Consider the following 16413-nt stretch of genomic DNA (forward strand, 5'->3'; position numbering starts at 1 on the left):
TCCTCCCCTGCGCTAGTGGGCGCTGTCGACATAAACAGGCGCGACTGAAACACCGCCGAAATTAGAATACGTACAGACGTCATTTGTCCCTCGCTGCGATTCGTCCAAACCTTTACGTGGCAGTTTCAGCGGCGGTCTGCGGTCCGTGTGCCCGTTTCCTGTTCTGCGAGACGGAGGACTACAAACTCCATCTCCGCCGGAGGAGCGCTGTTCGCTCGCTGTCCCTCGTCCTCGCTCTCGCTCTAAAGTACCACAGCTACTCTGGCTGTCGACGCGCTAATTCTTTAAGAAAACAGCGCCATGTTTACCCTGTCGGAGCTACTCGTCTTCCTCGGTGTGTTATCCGCCACGGCCTCTGGGTACTTTGTGAGCATCGACGCGCACGCCGAGGAGTGTTTTTTCGAGCGGGTGAACTCGGGCACCAAGATGAGCCTCATGTTCGAAGTTGCCGAGGGAGGATTCCTGGATATCGATGTGGAGGTGAGACGACGAGGAATCTCGACGACACGTCCGGTCCGGGCGGGTGCGCAGCCCGACTGACTGCGATCATACACTTGAGCTGCAAAAAAATCGTGTGGTGTTTCCTGTAATATCGCGCGGCTCGTCCTTCTGTTGTCTCGTCATTATGCATCCTGAAGCTCATTTGGCTCCATTTTTGTTTCGAGCAATTTCTGCATCCACTTCCGGTTTCCCGTCAGCAGGTGGCGCAGTGGTTAGTGCGATCACATCGCAATCTGAAGGTTCTCAAGGTTTTATTTATTTAGCAGACACTTTTCTCCAAAGCGACTTCCAATGAACTCTCTGTTATCAGCCCACACACCTTATTCACCACAGTGACTAGATACACTGCTTATACTGGGTCACTCATCCATACATCAGTGGAACACACTCTCTCTCTCTCTCTCTGTCACTTACACACTACGGGTGAACCTGAACAGTACGTCTTTAGAGTGTGGGAGGAAACCAGAGCACCCGGAGGAAACCCACACGGACATAGGGAGAACATGCAAACTCCACACAGACTGAGCAGGGATCGAACCCACGCCCTCTCGCACCACCCAGGTGCTGTGAGACATCAGCGCTATTTGATTTACCCTGAGTTGATGTGACGAAAATAATGTGCTGTGTCAACAGTTATTGGAAAATTGATTAATGTTGTTAGTCGCGCCTCAGTGTGTGAGCTGACAAAAGCTGAAACATTTCTGCGTCGGTTTAGCGTACTCGTGCAAAAGCATCGGTCCTGGATGGTGTCGGCACAGTACCTGGTTGTCCAAATTGTGCACAAGTCATTGAGAACTGCAGGGTTCCTTGTACCGTTTTTGGCAGAGCTGAAGGTACCAAATACCTGGTCTGAAACAGCTTTCAGTGCTGCTGTTCGAGCAAAGCCACCAATGCAAGAAAGCCGAAGAACCTCCATATGTTACGTTAACCTTAATCCTCTTGCACTCGTGGGCTGTGGTGAAACATCTACGTGAGCTAGCTTGGCACCACACAACCTTCTAAGATCTTGGCCTCTGGAGTTTTACGTGTATTCAGTTCATTTAGCAGACGATTTTCTCCAAGGCGACATACATCTCATAGAAAATACAATGTGTTTGTTACATTAGCAGGAAGAGACACTTGGATGCAGACGTGTGATTTAAGGTGCAGTTAATTTTTCTTTCCTTCGTATGAACCAATGTTCATCACACGAGTAGCTGCATAAAACTTTATCTGAATATTCACAATTCTTAATATTTTCTTTTAGTATAAACATTTACATTACAGGAGTAGCTGTGTTACGGCTCATGCGTTCAACAGTTATGATCTCAAAGTTATAGAGCATGAACATTTACACGTTACGTGAACTTAGCTCATGGGAGAAGTGAGTCCAAAAGATGTGAGTTTTAAGAGCATTTTGAAGTGTAGGCAGAGATTCAGCAGTTCTGAGTGGGGGGGTTGTTCCACCATTCGTTTCATTACGAGTTTTTGGCATTTCTGAATTCTAATCTTTCCACTCTCTCTGCTGACAGTCCAGATGTCTGGTGCAAATATTGGTTTTTCTGGACCTCAAGCCACATGTTCCAAAAAACCCTGCCTCCGTCATTGGGACCTACTTGCGCTTTCTCAGAATGGAGCCCAGATCCCAGCAGTACAGTTAGACAGCCCTTTTCTGCAAACATTCATCCTGCCCCATGCTGCTGTTTATGTTGTATTATTAGTAACATAATTATGCATTAATATCTTAGTGATTGCAGTGAATGCTACCTGTTGCAATATGTACACAGTGGTTATTATCTTTAATTTGTGTGTGTGGGTATATATACAATCTTTGATTCCAGTGCTCTGTGTAGGTCCTGCTACATGTCCTCTGGAGGATAAAAGGGTGGAAAGTTGTTAGCAGTTAGACCTGCTGTCTTTGGACCCAAAGGTCACAGGTTTGAAACTCCCATTGGGTGTAGTACCCTTAAGCAAAGTACTAACCCTAAATTGCTCCAGTAAAAATTGCCTAGCTATACAAATAGGTAAGTAGTTGTTAGTAGATTATTGTAATTTGCTTTGGAGAAAAGCATCAGCTGAATGAATGAATGTAAAGTTGATGCTTTTCTGAGTTGCATGTTCCACAGGGACCCTCAGTGTAGAGCAGGCGCTACAGTTCTGCTCTAGCAGAGAATTGCCACTAGAATTCAAAAGTGTATGGTCCGTTGAAGGTGTAGATCGAGATACCAGCCGGATCGTTATTTGGCAAAATGTTTTGGCGGTTCTTATTGACGAGTAATTGACTTCGCTGGCTTTATGTAAATTATTCTTGTTCCTGCAACTGAACCACAGATTACGGGACCAGACGGGAAACAGATCTATAAAGGGGACCGGGAGTCGAGCGGGAAGTACTCAGTAGCAGCCCATATGGACGGAACCTACAAGTTCTGCTTCAGCAACAAGATGTCGACCATGACCCCCAAGATTGTCATGTTCACCATTGACATCGGCGAGGCCCCCAAGGGCCAGGACATGGAAACTGAAGGTGGGAAAGGAGTTTCACAGAAATCTAACTTACTTGCTTGGACCAATAATTCACAGTTTTAATTATCCTTATCCCTATGCATTTACAGTGTATTAATCAAATCTTACCGTTTTTATTTCCTGTCTCTTTTGGGTCACTTTGTGTATTTATTAGTATTTAGATTTTCCACTTGTTCTCTCTGATTTGCTGTCTTTTATTCTTCTTCCTCTTAATCTGTTGAACCCCACTCCTACCAGGTGGTGGAGAAAGCTGGGATGGTAGGTTCTGAGCAGCATGACAGGCTGGTCAAGTGTTTTTCAGTGGCTTCTGGGCCGTCATTGTGCCTGGAAGCTTCATTGTGATATTTTATATTAACATGGACATTAAGGGACCTGAATGGTGTTTTTTTTTTTTTTAATTTTTATTTAAATCCCTGTATATTTTGTATGGTAAAATACCTAAAGTTATGAATGTGTTCAGTGATGTGTTCCTAACATGCTTTTGGGCTGTGTAACACATTGTACTGCTGCTGAGGCATTTTAGTTAGGTTCTCTAGTTAAACAATAGCATACATTAGTAAGTTTTATATTGTTGCTGGATAAACTGATAGACACCGAGTAGAAAGCCTATAACCATCCTCTAAATATGCCCTCAAAGTGCTGCTGTTTCTTCTTTTATTGGGCATCTGGACTTTTCCGTGCATGGATTGCTTTTTTTCTGTTTTTACCTGATAGACTGCTGTTTCACAGTTGTTTGCAGATTGTTGCACACGGGCATTCATGGGTTAATTCTAGTGCAAACACTTTTTGTGGGCTTTACTAGTAAAATTACGTGTTCTGGTCTGTATGTGGGAATGGTCATCACTCACTTCATCTTCCAACTTCCCTATCCTACTGTATTACAGCACATCAGAACAAATTGGAGGAGATGATCAATGAGCTGGCAGTTGCCATGACAGCAGTCAAACATGAGCAGGAGTACATGGAGGTCAGAGAGCGGATACACAGAGCAAGTAAGTGCTGGGTGATAAAGTCATCTAAACAATATAATGATTACACTGGTAACAGGAACAGCTATAAGTAACAATATAGTGCAAAACATATTTTAAAAGTTGTACCAAGTTGCCAGTTGACTGACTACCTGTGATTTAATCTGTATCCTTGGTTACCTTTCTCCACAGTCAATGACAACACAAACAGCAGGGTGGTTCTGTGGTCTTTTTTTGAGGCCCTGGTCCTTGTCGCCATGACTCTGGGACAGATTTACTACCTGAAGCGGTTTTTCGAGGTGCGGAGAGTGGTTTAGAACTTTCGGATCTGCTCTGATGACACATCGGATCATTTGAAGCACTAAAAGAGTTTGCGGCACCATCAGCTTCAAGATCAGATTGGGCTTCACTAGAACTCGAGAAACCCCTGGTTAAATATTCAGTTATACTTTCATCAGTTGCTTCAGTGTTTGTATCCCAGTTTTGTTTTCCCTCTGGTATTTACTGTTATTTTTAAATCCCATGTTTTTATTGTAAACTCTCGGAGGTCAGAGTTAACATTTTCTGTTTCCAAGGGCTCAGTCCGTAGGCCTTTGAACATTGGGAGTTTATTTGGGGTTTAATCTGGGAAGCTTAATTTTACTTTGTAGAACATCTGAAGATAAAGTGAGTCAAGTTTTACAGTTATTCTTGTTTTTTTTAAGTGTTACGTGAAAGTTGATCACACTGGTTTGGCTGAGGATTATGACTGGCTTGGAAGTGGTGCATTTGTGTATATTTCATAAAGTTATGATGGTAGAAATATGACTTTTACTGGTGTCCTGATACAGATTAGATATGTCAGTTTTTCTCCGGACTGATAAATGAAACAAACACAAGACAAAAGAGAGAGTTGGTGAATAAGTTCAAATGATGAAGTTTCAGTTCTACTGTAGGAGAGAAGTCTAAATGTCAGCATTGTTATCATTCAAGGCACATAATGAGTTTTCAAAGTCAAAAGTCAAAGTGGCTTTGTCATTTCAGCCATATACAGCTGGTACAGTATACAGTGAAATGAATTTTGTTTAATTTTTTGATTTTATGAAGGCAGGGGTAATAGCTCAAGGGTGTGAATCAATTGTGATTTGTGTAAAAATGTTTTTTTTTTTTTTTTTCCCCTCCATAATTTAAAATATCTGGGAATAAGTTTTTATATTTAATTTCCTGATCCAAAAAGTTACAATATGAGGGTTTGGTTACTTTGGGGAACCTGCAGCATCAGTGGGTTATAAATGGTATCAGGTAACTGGTGTGAGGAGCTGTTCCAGGGGAAATCTGTTGGGGAAAAAAAAAATCAGGTGGAACTGTAGAAATGTAAAAATGCTGATGTATGTGAAATATGAACCAGGTTTAGTAAATAATAAAAACATTCTTAAAAAATGTTGCCTTTACTTCAATCACGTCCACAAATGAAAATGTCTGAACATGTAGGGAAAGGCTTCTTAATGTTTTTTTGTTGCAGTATTGTGATGTTGCAGATTCTCATTACATAATTTAGCTGATGCTTTTCTCCAAAGCAACTTGAAATGTTAAGCTCTGTACAATATTTACACACTTACACAGCTGGGTAATTTTGCTGCAGCAATTAAGAGTAAGTACCTTACTCGAGGGTACTACAGCTGGAGGTGGGACATGAACCTGCGACCTTTGGGTCCAAAGGCAGTGGTTCCAACCACACGAGGACCAGTCCTCTCCACAGAATACAGTGGGGTCGCATTATAAACACATTGACCATAAGATGCCTTGTCCTTATGTTTGTGATTCCTAATCATAGTAGTGTTAATATTAACAGATGTAATAAGTTATGAATGCACTGAACTCACTGTGGGCCCCATATACCCTGCTTCTCACTAACAGTGTATGAGAATGTAATGTTTCTCTCAAAACAAAGAGCCAAACAATTGCAACAATAAAGAAAAACAAAGTAAACAAAGGTATCTCTTTTTCGTTAGGGTTTACAACCAGATTCCACACAAATTATACAGTTCAAGTACCAGTGCGTCTTGCTTTCTTATTCTTTATATTCAAGATTCAAATTTCAGAAGGGTAATAAGGTTCAATGTTTGACAAGTTTTGGTGAATATGATATTCACTGAAAATTATACATGCTATGACAGGCACAGGCATCCAGCGTATTTGGGTGTCAATGTTTCAACAGTCAGCACGGTGGCGCAGTGAGTAGCGTTGCTGTCTCTCAGCACCTGGGTGGTGTGAGAGGACATGGCTTCGATCCCTGTTCAGTCTGTGTGGAGTTTGCATGTTCTCCCTGGGTGGGTTTATTTTGGGTGCTCTGGTTTCCTCCCACACTCCAAAGACATGCTGTTCAGGCTCACCCATAGTGAAGGGTTGTCCGTTACTACATACACCACTATTTTGTGGAAACTCAAGTTTACAGTGATAATTATGCTGTGTGATGCCGATACAGTGATCAGCTGCGCGCGATTTGCGCTCCGCTGGAGTGCCAGACCCCGAGATACGTCCACTCGAGTTACGTCAGACCAGCTTCCTTAGGCGTTCTATTTGACACCAGCGATTCGTCCTAAGAGGCACTTCTTCGCATTTTCGAGAAGCGAACCGCGATGTCGCGTGCGGGACATTTGCAGTGATTCGTTTAGAAACTGTGCTTTTGCTTAAACGTAAGGTGACCATCGGAGTATTTAGGTCACACCTAGGCCCTAGGGTGACTTAGAGTGGTAGATACAGCGCACCAAGCTCCCTGCAAATATTTAGCCATCTGTACAGCAGAGCAATTTAACTAACACACACACACGATGGGCAATTTGAGTCATCAGTCCACCCGAAACACACACAGTCACGTGACGGGTTGCAAGAGCCCAGGTACACAATCCGTGCAGCGTTACAGAGTAACTAATGAAAGGAAACTTTCCATTTATGTTGCGTTTTTGATAACGAACGTTAACCTCTGCTGCTTCCATTTTTTTATGGAATTTGCTCAAATTTTAGCACAAGCCAAGGTCGTGTTAAACTTGAGGGCTCAGGAACGCATAACATTTTCCCCATTAAACTAATCGCATTTACGTGTTCGAGTTATAAGAATTCATCTTACGAGGGGTGTGTTAGGTGGAAAACAGTGTTTGTACTTAAAAACACCAACGACATACTTCAAGTTTAAGCACTTAATCGCACCGCACCGCCCACCCGGACAACATTCGCAGTTGCACCGGAAGTAGGAAACGCGTGTGGCAGCGGGTTCCTCACTGTCACCGCACGACCAGAAAACATGATGGAGACCGCGACTGACGGCCGCTGGGAAACTTTACCGGTGAAGATCAACGACCAAATTCTGCGGACGCTCGCGGAGCTGGAGTTCACGCACATGACCCCGGTCCAGGTAACGCTGACGCACCGGCGGAGAAGAAGCGTTCCGCTTCGAATCAGTCACCGACCGTTCATAAAAAATAATTAAAAAAATAATGTCGCCGAATTCATCATATTCATAGCGAACGTGAACGTTTGCGTTCCAGGCCGCCTGCATTCCCCTGTTCGTGGGCAACAAAGACGTGGCGGCCGAAGCGGTAAGCAGTGCGTGCGCATGAGCAAAAGGCAACTGTGTAGCGTCCGCTTGTCCCACGTGCGCCTCCTCGCGCGGCTCTGAGTCTGAGTGACACGCGTCTCCCGACCGCTCCGTGTAGGTGACGGGCAGCGGCAAGACGCTCGCTTTCGTCATCCCCCTGCTGGAGATCCTGCTGAGACGGGAGGAGAAACTGAAAAAAATGCAGGTACGAGGTAAGGGGCACCGCGTGGGGGGGGAGTGGGGGCGGGGGGGGGCGTGTCCCTCTAGTGCTGAAGCTCATTGATTGTCTGTGTACCGCTCAGCTGAATAGCAGTAGTAGTAATAATAGTAGTCCCTCCAGTACGGAAGTCAGTTTTTGTGGACAACTCAAATTAATATTAATGATGATAATAGTAGTAGTATTAGTAAATATATTTAATTAATAAAAAGGCAATGTTTGTGTACAGTTAATATACTACTATTATAATGCTACATAGTAGTATCCATTGGAAGTTGCTTTGGAGAAAAGCATCTGCTAAATAAATAAATGTAATAAAAAATTATTTTAACTTTAATTTTTTTTAAAATGATTGAGTTACTGCTACCATTTCTGGCCCTCAGATGGCTGACAGATTGTTATGGCAGAGCTCGAGAGCAATAATCTGGACTGTGTAGCGTAGTGGTTAGAGCTGCTGCTTTTGGACCCAAAGGGCGCTGGTTCGAATCGCACTTCCATCTGTCGTACCGTATATTGCTCCAGTAAAATTACTTAGGTAAATAACTGTTAGTACATGACCACTGTAAGTTTCTTTGGAGAGAAGTGTCTGCTATATGAATAAATGAAAAATGTAATAATAAGAAATCAGGGGTGTGACTGAAGGCTGTGTTCCAGGTGGGTGCCTTGATCATCACACCCACACGTGAGCTGGCCCTTCAGATCAGTGAGGTGGTGGAGAGGTTCATACAGAGCTTCCCTCAGTTCAGGTTGGTAGCACCCAGAACCTGGTTACACACACACACCTCTACCTTCAAACATCCTTTCTCCTTCCTCTCACTCTCTCAGGCAGATACTTCTAATTGGGGGGAGCAACCCGATTGAAGATGTGGAGAAGTTCAGAACGTTTGGGTAATGGCCTTGTTTTACCTCTAAGGTGTGATCTGCACCCTGTTTTCTTTTGATGGGTGTGGATAAGTGGCTAAGTGAAGTTAAAGGTGTGTGTGGACACCCGGCAGGGCCAACATCGTGATCGGGACGCCGGGCCGTCTGGAGGACATGTTCCGCAGGAAGGCTGACGGGTTGGACCTGGCAAGCTGCGTGAAGTCGTTGGACGTCCTGGTTCTTGATGAAGCCGACCGTCTTCTGGACATGGGCTTTGAAGCAAGGTGCCCGTGAATTTGATCCCGTCCCTTCCCGTCCCGTCCCACCATGTTTTGCAGTACCAAGTTAGAATCTGCAGGCGATTTGTCATAAATTACTTCTTGCAGTCAGTTTATTATGAGCAGAAGCTCTTAACCTTTTCTTTAAGGATCATCTGAAAGCTCAGGACACCTCCTGAAAGAATATCCATAAATACAGTAAATCTGAGGAAAATATCACACTGAATTTAATGCGCTGGACATGGATTACCTTCACAGAGAATAATACCTCTGATGTCAGTAGTATAGTGATTTTTACCTTACTTTCAACTTACGTTGAAATTAAGGTTGAAAACACAATAAAAATTACCGTTTTATTCCAATGCTTTATTTCAATAGATAGTTATATTTTCAAACCAAATTTGTCCATCATTGACCACCTGCAACATAATGAAATGTCTAAATAGTATTAATTGAAATCGAAAGGTGCAGCTGGTAGCACAGTAATTAGAGTCCATTGACCCCACTTACCCCAAAATTGCTCCAGTAAAATTACTCCGCTGTTTATGGCCAAGTAACTGTTATGTGGTGTTCGCTAAATCAGTCAATCAAGTGTGATGTAAAAGTGAAGCAGATGTGGTTCACCTTTGGAACATGGTAAACCTTACAAGCGCATGCTCCCTCATTTCAGCCTGAACACCATCCTGGGCTTCTTGCCGAAGCAAAGACGCACGGGTCTGTTCTCAGCCACGCAGACCCAGGAGCTGGAGAAGCTGGTGCGGGCCGGCCTGCGGAACCCCGTGCGCATCACCGTAAAGGAGAAGGGGGTGGCGGCCACCAGCGTCCAGAAGACCCCTGCTAGACTCAGCAACTTTTATATGGTGAGTCCACTGGTGTCCGGCATGGCCTCGGCACAGTTCACACCTGTTTAGGCATTTATTGTACTCAGCCCCATGCCTAAATGCCTGACAACTCCATGTATGGGACTGAGTAAGTTTCACTTACATTTACATTTATTTATTTAGCAGATGCTTCTCTCCAAAGCACCTTCCAGTGAACTCGGTGTAGTGTTATCAGCCCATACACCTTATTCACCAGGGTGACTTACACTGCTAGATACAGTACTTACCATGGGTAAGTCATCCATGCATCAGTGGAACACACACACACACACACACACACACACACACACACACACTCTCTGTCACTCACACACTACGGGGGAACCTGAACAGCATGTCTTTGGACTGTGGGAGGAAACCAGAGCACCCGAGGGAAACCCACGCAGACACAGGGAGAACATGCAAACGCCACACGTACTGAGCGGGGCTTGAATCCACGTCCACTCGCACCACCCAGGCGCTGTGAGACAGCAGCGCTACTCGCTGTGCCGCCCACTTCCCTGTTTAACCCTGTTTCTATACTGTTTGCTCCAAGATCTTTACAGAACTGGAGACATTATTTATAAGTATTATTTAGTTTAGCTAAAATAGTGATGCAGGGTGGGGACAGCTGGTCATGCAGTGGTTGGAGCTACTGCCTTTAGACCCAAAGGTCGCGGGTTTGAATCTCACCTCCGGCTGTAGTAGCTTGAACAAGGTACTTACCCCAAATTGCTGCAGTAAAATTACCCAGCTTTATAAATGGGTAAATTATTATAAGTATTCGAGCAACCAACCAATGCCAACAGCCGCTTGTCCCGTGTGGGGTCGTGGTGAGCCGGAGCCTATCCCGGAAACACAGGGCGCAGGGCCGAAGGAGGAGGGGAAACACCCTGGGGGGGACGCCAGTCCATCGCAGGGCACCCTAAGCACCACTTGAACCCCGGACCTGCCACATAGCAGGCACCGGCCAAACCCGCTGCACCGCCACACGCCCCAGTATCCAAACATTGTAAGTTATTTTGGAGGAAAGCGTCAGCGAAGTAAATAGTTAATGTTACAGGTTCTCACATGTTTGAAGAGAGGTACATTCCTTCAGCCCGGCTTCCACTAAGCGTTCCGCGTTCTGCACCGGTTATACCCAGGTATGCAGGGCGGATGAGAAGTTCAACACTCTGGTGGCCTTCCTTAGGCAGCACAAGCATGAGAAACAGCTGGTGTTCTTCAGGTAAGTACCCAGCGTTCGGTTCAGATGGCTGTGGTCCCGTCCGGCACCGGGTGCTCACTGGGCGCGTCCCTTCCCCCCGCAGCACGTGCGCCTGCGTGGAGTACTATGGCAGGGCCCTGGAGCTCCTTGTGAAGAATGTCCCAGTCCACTGCATCCACGGCAAGATGAAGCACAAGCGCAACAAGATCTTCTCCGAGTTTCGCAAGTTGAAGAGGTGGGCGGCTCTGTTTTTTTTTACCCAAAGGTCACAGGTTCGAATCCCACCTTCAGCTGCAGTACCCTTGAGCAAGCTACTTACCCTAAAATTGCTCCAGTAAAACTGCTCAGCTGTATAATGGGTAAGTAATTGTAAATACCTTAACGTTGCGGTTCGCTTTGGAGAAAAGCATCAGCTGAATGAATAAGTCGATAAGTGGAATAGATGAACATAAATAAAGTGGCTCTACTCTTCGAGCCATTTTTTTTGTATGTCCGGATGTTTCTCGGAGCTCTTTTAACACAGGTTCTTGCTTGGGATTTGAACCTACACCCTTTTTCTCACATATCCATTACATTTACATTTTGTTAATTTAACATGTGCTTTTCTCGAACGCGACGTACATCTCAGAGGTCAATTAAAAAAAAAAAAAAGTGCTTTACATCAACAGAAGGAGAGATTTGGATGCGGATGCACGTGATTCTTGAGTCCAGTCAATTTGTGTCATACCACTATATAAACCAGTGTACTGTACACTAGTAGCTATGCATAGGGTTTTTTTTAAAAATGATTACTGACATAACATAGTACACATTTAGGACACATAGGATATCCAGTTCTTTAATCATTGGATTGAGTGCTGCTCCAACCTACTTCAACAGATATTATCTGTCTGTTAGACGTTAGTACTCTAGTCCCCCTCCTTATCCGCTTCGGGATGTGTTCGCAGACCCGCAGCGACCGAACCCTATAGATACTATGTTTTTTCCTATACAGAAGAAGGACCAATGTCCAGGTTCCATAAATATAGATTTCTTTTTTTTTTTTTTTTTAAAAATTAAACAAAAGCACTGCGATACCGCGACAGTTGATCTGATAAGAGTCCCTGCTAAGTCACTAATGGTGAGGTAGTGGATACGCTGGACAAAGGCATGATTCACGTCCCAGGCAGGACCATGCAAGGTTTTATCGCGCTACTCAGAATGGGGCGCAATATAAAACTTATAAATTGTTTATTTCTGGAATTTTCCATTTAATATTTTTGGACCACTGGGGGGGCGCGGTGGCGCAGTGGGTTGGACCGGGTCCTGCTCTCCAGTGGGTCTGGGGTTCGAATCCCGCTTGGGGTGCCTTGCCACGGACTGGCGTCCCGTCCTGGGTGTGTCCCCTCCCCCTCCAGCCGTATGCCCTGAGTTGCCGGGTTAGGCTTCGGTTCCCCGCGACCCCGTATGGGACAAGCGATTCAGAAAATGTGTGTGTGTACTTTTGGACCGCGGGTAACCGAAATGGCGGAAAGCGATCCTGCGGATAAGGGGGGGGGCAGTACTATACATGCTTTGGTTGGATTTCCTAAACTTTTCATTTATTTAGTGTCAGGAACCACTGTCGATGACCTGTAGTTTACATTCTGTCGCAGTGGCATCCTGGTCTGCACGGACGTCATGGCTCGTGGCATCGACATCCCAGAGGTCAACTGGGTCTTGCAGTATGACCCTCCCAGCAGCGCAAGGTTCGTGCTGGGTTCTGTCCATCGAGAGTGCAGCTGATAGGCCCTGTCCACATAGAGCAGGTTTTAACATGAGCGCCGTCCCCCGCAGCGCCTTTGTCCACCGGTGCGGACGTACGGCACGGATAGGCAACCAGGGCAGTGCTCTCGTCTTCCTGCTTCCCATGGAGGAGTCTTACGTCAACTTCCTCTCCATCAACCAGAAAGTAAGTGTCTAGGTCTTGGAAGAGCTTCTGTTTCACCCGGTGTGATGTAGGGCCACGATCGCCCCCAAATCATGGAGTGTGGTGCTGAGTTTCTGCACGACTGCCCTAAACAACATCCTTGCCTGATGTAGAATTTACATTTATTCATCTATCGGAAGCTTTTTCTCCAAAGCGACTTACATCTCGAGAACAATACAAAGAGTGTATCACACCAACAGAAGGATGGTTTTGGATGTCAGTATGAATGTAGTGATGCAAACCGATGCTCCCTTGTTCAAATTCCGTTCATGCTGTTGTTCCCTTGATCGAGGCACCTTCCCCTAAATTGTAGTGGTAGAGCTGCTGCCTTTGGACCCGGGGGTTGCAGGTTTGAATGTCGCCTCCAGCTGTAGTACCCTTGAGCAACGTACTTACCTTAAAATTGCTTCATTTAAAAATAATAAAAATACCCAGCTGTATAATTAAATAATGTTAGGTAGATTGACACTGTCAGTTGCTTTGGAGAAATAACCTACCAGATCATACCGAATAACACATAAACCTAATAGTACGAATGGTGGACACAGGCAAGCTGAACGCACGCACAAAGTCTTTATTCACCGCGATCAAAACACTTAATTACGTCCAGTTTTGCACTAAGCGTAGCACCCATACGAGCTCTTTTAGGGGTTTCTGATACCTCAGGACACATCTTGCTAACGCATGTACAGAATAAATGGAAATAAATCACAGACACAGTTCAAAGCCACGACGGCTTGATGCTGAGATGCTGAGTGTAGTTCCCGGGGAAGGAGCTAGGGGGCGCCACTCTCGCTGCTCGGGGTGCACGCTGCCTCTATAACGGCTCGCTGCAAAACAAATGCTGAACGCTGTTTTCAACTTGTTTCGTAAAAGTGAAAATCCTCTTTGGATTTCTTTTGTTTAGCAAAAAGAGGGACTAATGCAGGTCTTTCGTAAAAGCAAAGTGGTGTAAAGCGAACTTTCGAAAAGTAGGGGATACTTGTAAACGCAAATTATTCTGAAGTTTCTTATCTAATGTTGTAAGCTGTCTTGGAGAAAGGTGTCGGCTCAGTAAAAGTTAATGATAATAATAATATGAAATTTATTTATTTAGCAGACACTTTTCTCCAATGAGCTCTATGTAGTGTTATCAGCCCACACACCATATTCAGCGCAGTGACTTACACTGCCAGATACACTACTTACACTGGGTCACTCATCCATACATCAGCGGAACACACACACACTCTCTCTGGCACTCGTACACTATGGGGAACCTGAACAGCATGTCTTTGGACTGTGGGAGGAAACCAGAGCACCCAGATTACACCCACATAGACATGGGGAGAACATGCAGACTCCACCCAGACTGAGCGGGGATCAAATCCACGTCCTCTCGCACCACCCAGCCTCTGTGGGACAACAGCACTACTCGCTGTGCCCCCGTGCCGCCCATACGACGCTGAATGAACTGTGCTATTGCCTCCTTAGTGTCCCTTGCAGCAGATGCCTCTCGTGAAGGATGTGGTGGATGTGCTGCCCAAGCTGAAGGCCATGGCCCTGGGCGACCGTGCCGTATTTGAGAGGGGCATGCGGGCCTTTGTCTCCTATGTCCAGGCCTACGCCAAGCACGAGTGCAGCCTCATCTTCAGGGTTAAAGGTCAGCCCTATGGTCCACGCATCCTAAACTGTTGACAGCTGGCTACGGAATGGGCACATGCAATTTATTTATTCTTAGCCGAAACCTTGTTCTTATTTTGTCTCCCTCCGTCCTGCCTCTGAGCAGACCTGGATTTCGGCGCTCTAGCGCGTGGCTTTGCTCTCCTCCGAATGCCTCGAATGCCCGAGCTGCGGGCCAAAACCTTCCCCGACTTCGTGGAGGAGGCTGTGGACACGGACGCCATCCGCTACAAGGATAAGAACCGCGAGAAGCAGAGGCAGAAGCAGCTGGCGGAGAAGAAGGAACGTAAGGTGGAGACTCTACCGACCAGGAAGAACTTCCAGAAGAACAAGGCCTGGTCCAAGCAGAAATCCAAGAAGGACAGAAGGAAACGCATGGCTGCTAAGCGTAAGCAGGATGAGGTGTGTTGCTTTTTTTCCCCCTTATTTGTGGTCTTAGTTTATTTTTGTTGTAGTTCATTGGGACTCAGTTCCAAGCAGAATAATTGTAATACTTGAGGTCTTTTGTTGAACATAGAGCCAAAGGGATCTTCTTGGAACCGTGAGTCTCATTCCTTAGTTACTGGGCTACATATTGAGGCGGGATGATGTCGGTCACCTAACGCCGGCTTTGGCTGCAGGGGTCGGACGTGGATGACGAGGACATGAAGGAGCTGCTGAATGACACCCGGCTGCTGAAACGGCTCAAGAAAGGGAAAATCAGCGAGGAGGACTTTGAGAAGCAGCTGACTGCAGGGTGCACGTCCCGGGTGGGGGGCAGGGGGGCTTCGCAGCAGGGTTCCAGCTCTGGGATGGAGGAAGAGGATGAGATGTGATACATTCGCTCACCCTTCCCAGGCAACCGAAACCCTCCTGCCTTGATCCCAATATGTCTGATGTGCATCCTGATGACCAGCTGGACTAGGAGCGGTCAACACCTGTCTGATGCTGCAGGTTCCTGCAGGTGCCTCTTGCTGACGCCCTTCACCGCGTGGCCCGGCACCGTTCAGGTTCCATTTCTTGCGGCCAGCAGGTGGAGGTGAGCGGGAGAAGATCAGAGAGCCCTTGCCGGGGGGGAGCGGTCCCGGTGCTGCCGTGTCCATTTCAGTCGCCCGGTTGGAGTTAACGTCGTTCAGCCGACTCACTTCCAAGCAGCGGTTCCTTGCTGCGCGGCTGCATGATGCAAGTGGTTTATTTTGACGTCGATGAAGCGATTCCGGTGCAGCCGCAACAGACCCGTCGGATAAAGAGCTCCATGCTGTCTCAACAGCTTTCTGACCCTGTACATTAAAGCTTTTTTTTTTTTTTAAAAAAATAAATTAGTTTTAATAATGTGTTTGCCTGAATAAGTGGACCTGTTTCTTTTGTACAAGGTTTACAGGTATCCATATGAACAGGAATTATGAGGGAAGCAAGTTCTGAGGTGTTACTTTACTGAGATCACAAGGTGTGCTCACACACACACACACACACACACACTCACTCACTCACTCACTCACTCACTCTGAAACGGTTGGTCCCGAGTGGGGTCAAGGCGGGCCGGAGCCTAACCCGGCAACACAGGCGCAAGGCTGAAGGGGGAGGGGACACACCCAGGACGGGACGCCAGTCCATTGCAAGTCACCTCAAGCAGGACTCGAACCCCAGACCTGCCAGAGAGTCAGACCCGGTCGAACCTGCTGCGCCACCATGCTCCCCCAACACTGGGGCAGTGTGATAATATTTATTTTTTTGGAGTTCAGCAAACTTGTCAGTAATGTGTCTTCTGTAGTCTTCGACAGTGTGATTGGAGGGATTGCATCCTTCACAGTAAGGAAGTCCTCACACCAGTAGTTCATACGTTTGCTACTATAAGG

At 46.0% G+C, this 16413-nt stretch overlaps 2 protein-coding genes across 3 annotated transcripts; both read left to right on the forward strand.

Moving 5' to 3' along the window:
• Window positions 1-106: 106 nt before the first annotated feature.
• tmed2 (transmembrane p24 trafficking protein 2) lies at window positions 107-5390 on the forward strand. 2 transcript variants are annotated; one of them, XM_018755419.2, is made up of 5 exons: window positions 107-480; window positions 2812-3004; window positions 3241-3261; window positions 3888-3995; window positions 4164-5390. In XM_018755419.2, the coding sequence occupies exons 1-5, from the start codon at window positions 301-303 to the stop codon at window positions 4286-4288; spliced, it is 627 nt and encodes a 208-aa protein (XP_018610935.1). In that variant the 5' UTR covers window positions 107-300; the 3' UTR covers window positions 4289-5390. The 2 variants fall into 2 exon arrangements, with proteins under 2 accessions (XP_018610935.1, XP_018610944.1); XM_018755428.2 differs by lacking the exon at window positions 3241-3261 and having other exon boundaries at window positions 108-480.
• Window positions 5391-7108: 1718 nt separating this feature from the next.
• On the forward strand, window positions 7109-15890 carry ddx55 (DEAD (Asp-Glu-Ala-Asp) box polypeptide 55). The gene is made up of 14 exons (XM_018755405.2): window positions 7109-7362; window positions 7496-7546; window positions 7664-7750; window positions 8417-8508; window positions 8588-8650; window positions 8758-8907; window positions 9572-9761; window positions 10907-10989; window positions 11072-11203; window positions 12603-12695; window positions 12784-12898; window positions 14390-14558; window positions 14685-14980; window positions 15199-15890. The coding sequence occupies exons 1-14, from the start codon at window positions 7252-7254 to the stop codon at window positions 15391-15393; spliced, it is 1827 nt and encodes a 608-aa protein (XP_018610921.2). The 5' UTR covers window positions 7109-7251; the 3' UTR covers window positions 15394-15890.
• The last annotated feature ends 523 nt before the right edge of the window (window positions 15891-16413 follow it).

Source organism: Scleropages formosus, chromosome 6 (assembly GCF_900964775.1).
Source record: "Scleropages formosus chromosome 6, fSclFor1.1, whole genome shotgun sequence".
Classification (NCBI taxonomy): domain Eukaryota; kingdom Metazoa; phylum Chordata; class Actinopteri; order Osteoglossiformes; family Osteoglossidae; genus Scleropages; species Scleropages formosus.

Bases quoted from the DNA above. Each gene is read 5' to 3' on its own strand.
- tmed2 (XM_018755419.2), top strand. From the start codon at position 301: ATGTTTACCCTGTCGGAGCTACTCGTCTTCCTCGGTGTGTTATCCGCC. The intron at 3,005-3,240 runs GTGGGAAAGGAG...CACTCCTACCAG, and splicing joins CCAGGACATGGAAACTGAAG to GTGGTGGAGAAAGCTGGGAT. The intron at 3,996-4,163 runs GTAAGTGCTGGG...CTTTCTCCACAG, and splicing joins AGAGCGGATACACAGAGCAA to TCAATGACAACACAAACAGC.
- ddx55 (XM_018755405.2), top strand. From the start codon at position 7,252: ATGATGGAGACCGCGACTGACGGCCGCTGGGAAACTTTACCGGTGAAG. The intron at 8,908-9,571 runs GTGCCCGTGAAT...CCCTCATTTCAG, and splicing joins GACATGGGCTTTGAAGCAAG to CCTGAACACCATCCTGGGCT. The intron at 12,899-14,389 runs GTAAGTGTCTAG...TTGCCTCCTTAG, and splicing joins TCCTCTCCATCAACCAGAAA to TGTCCCTTGCAGCAGATGCC.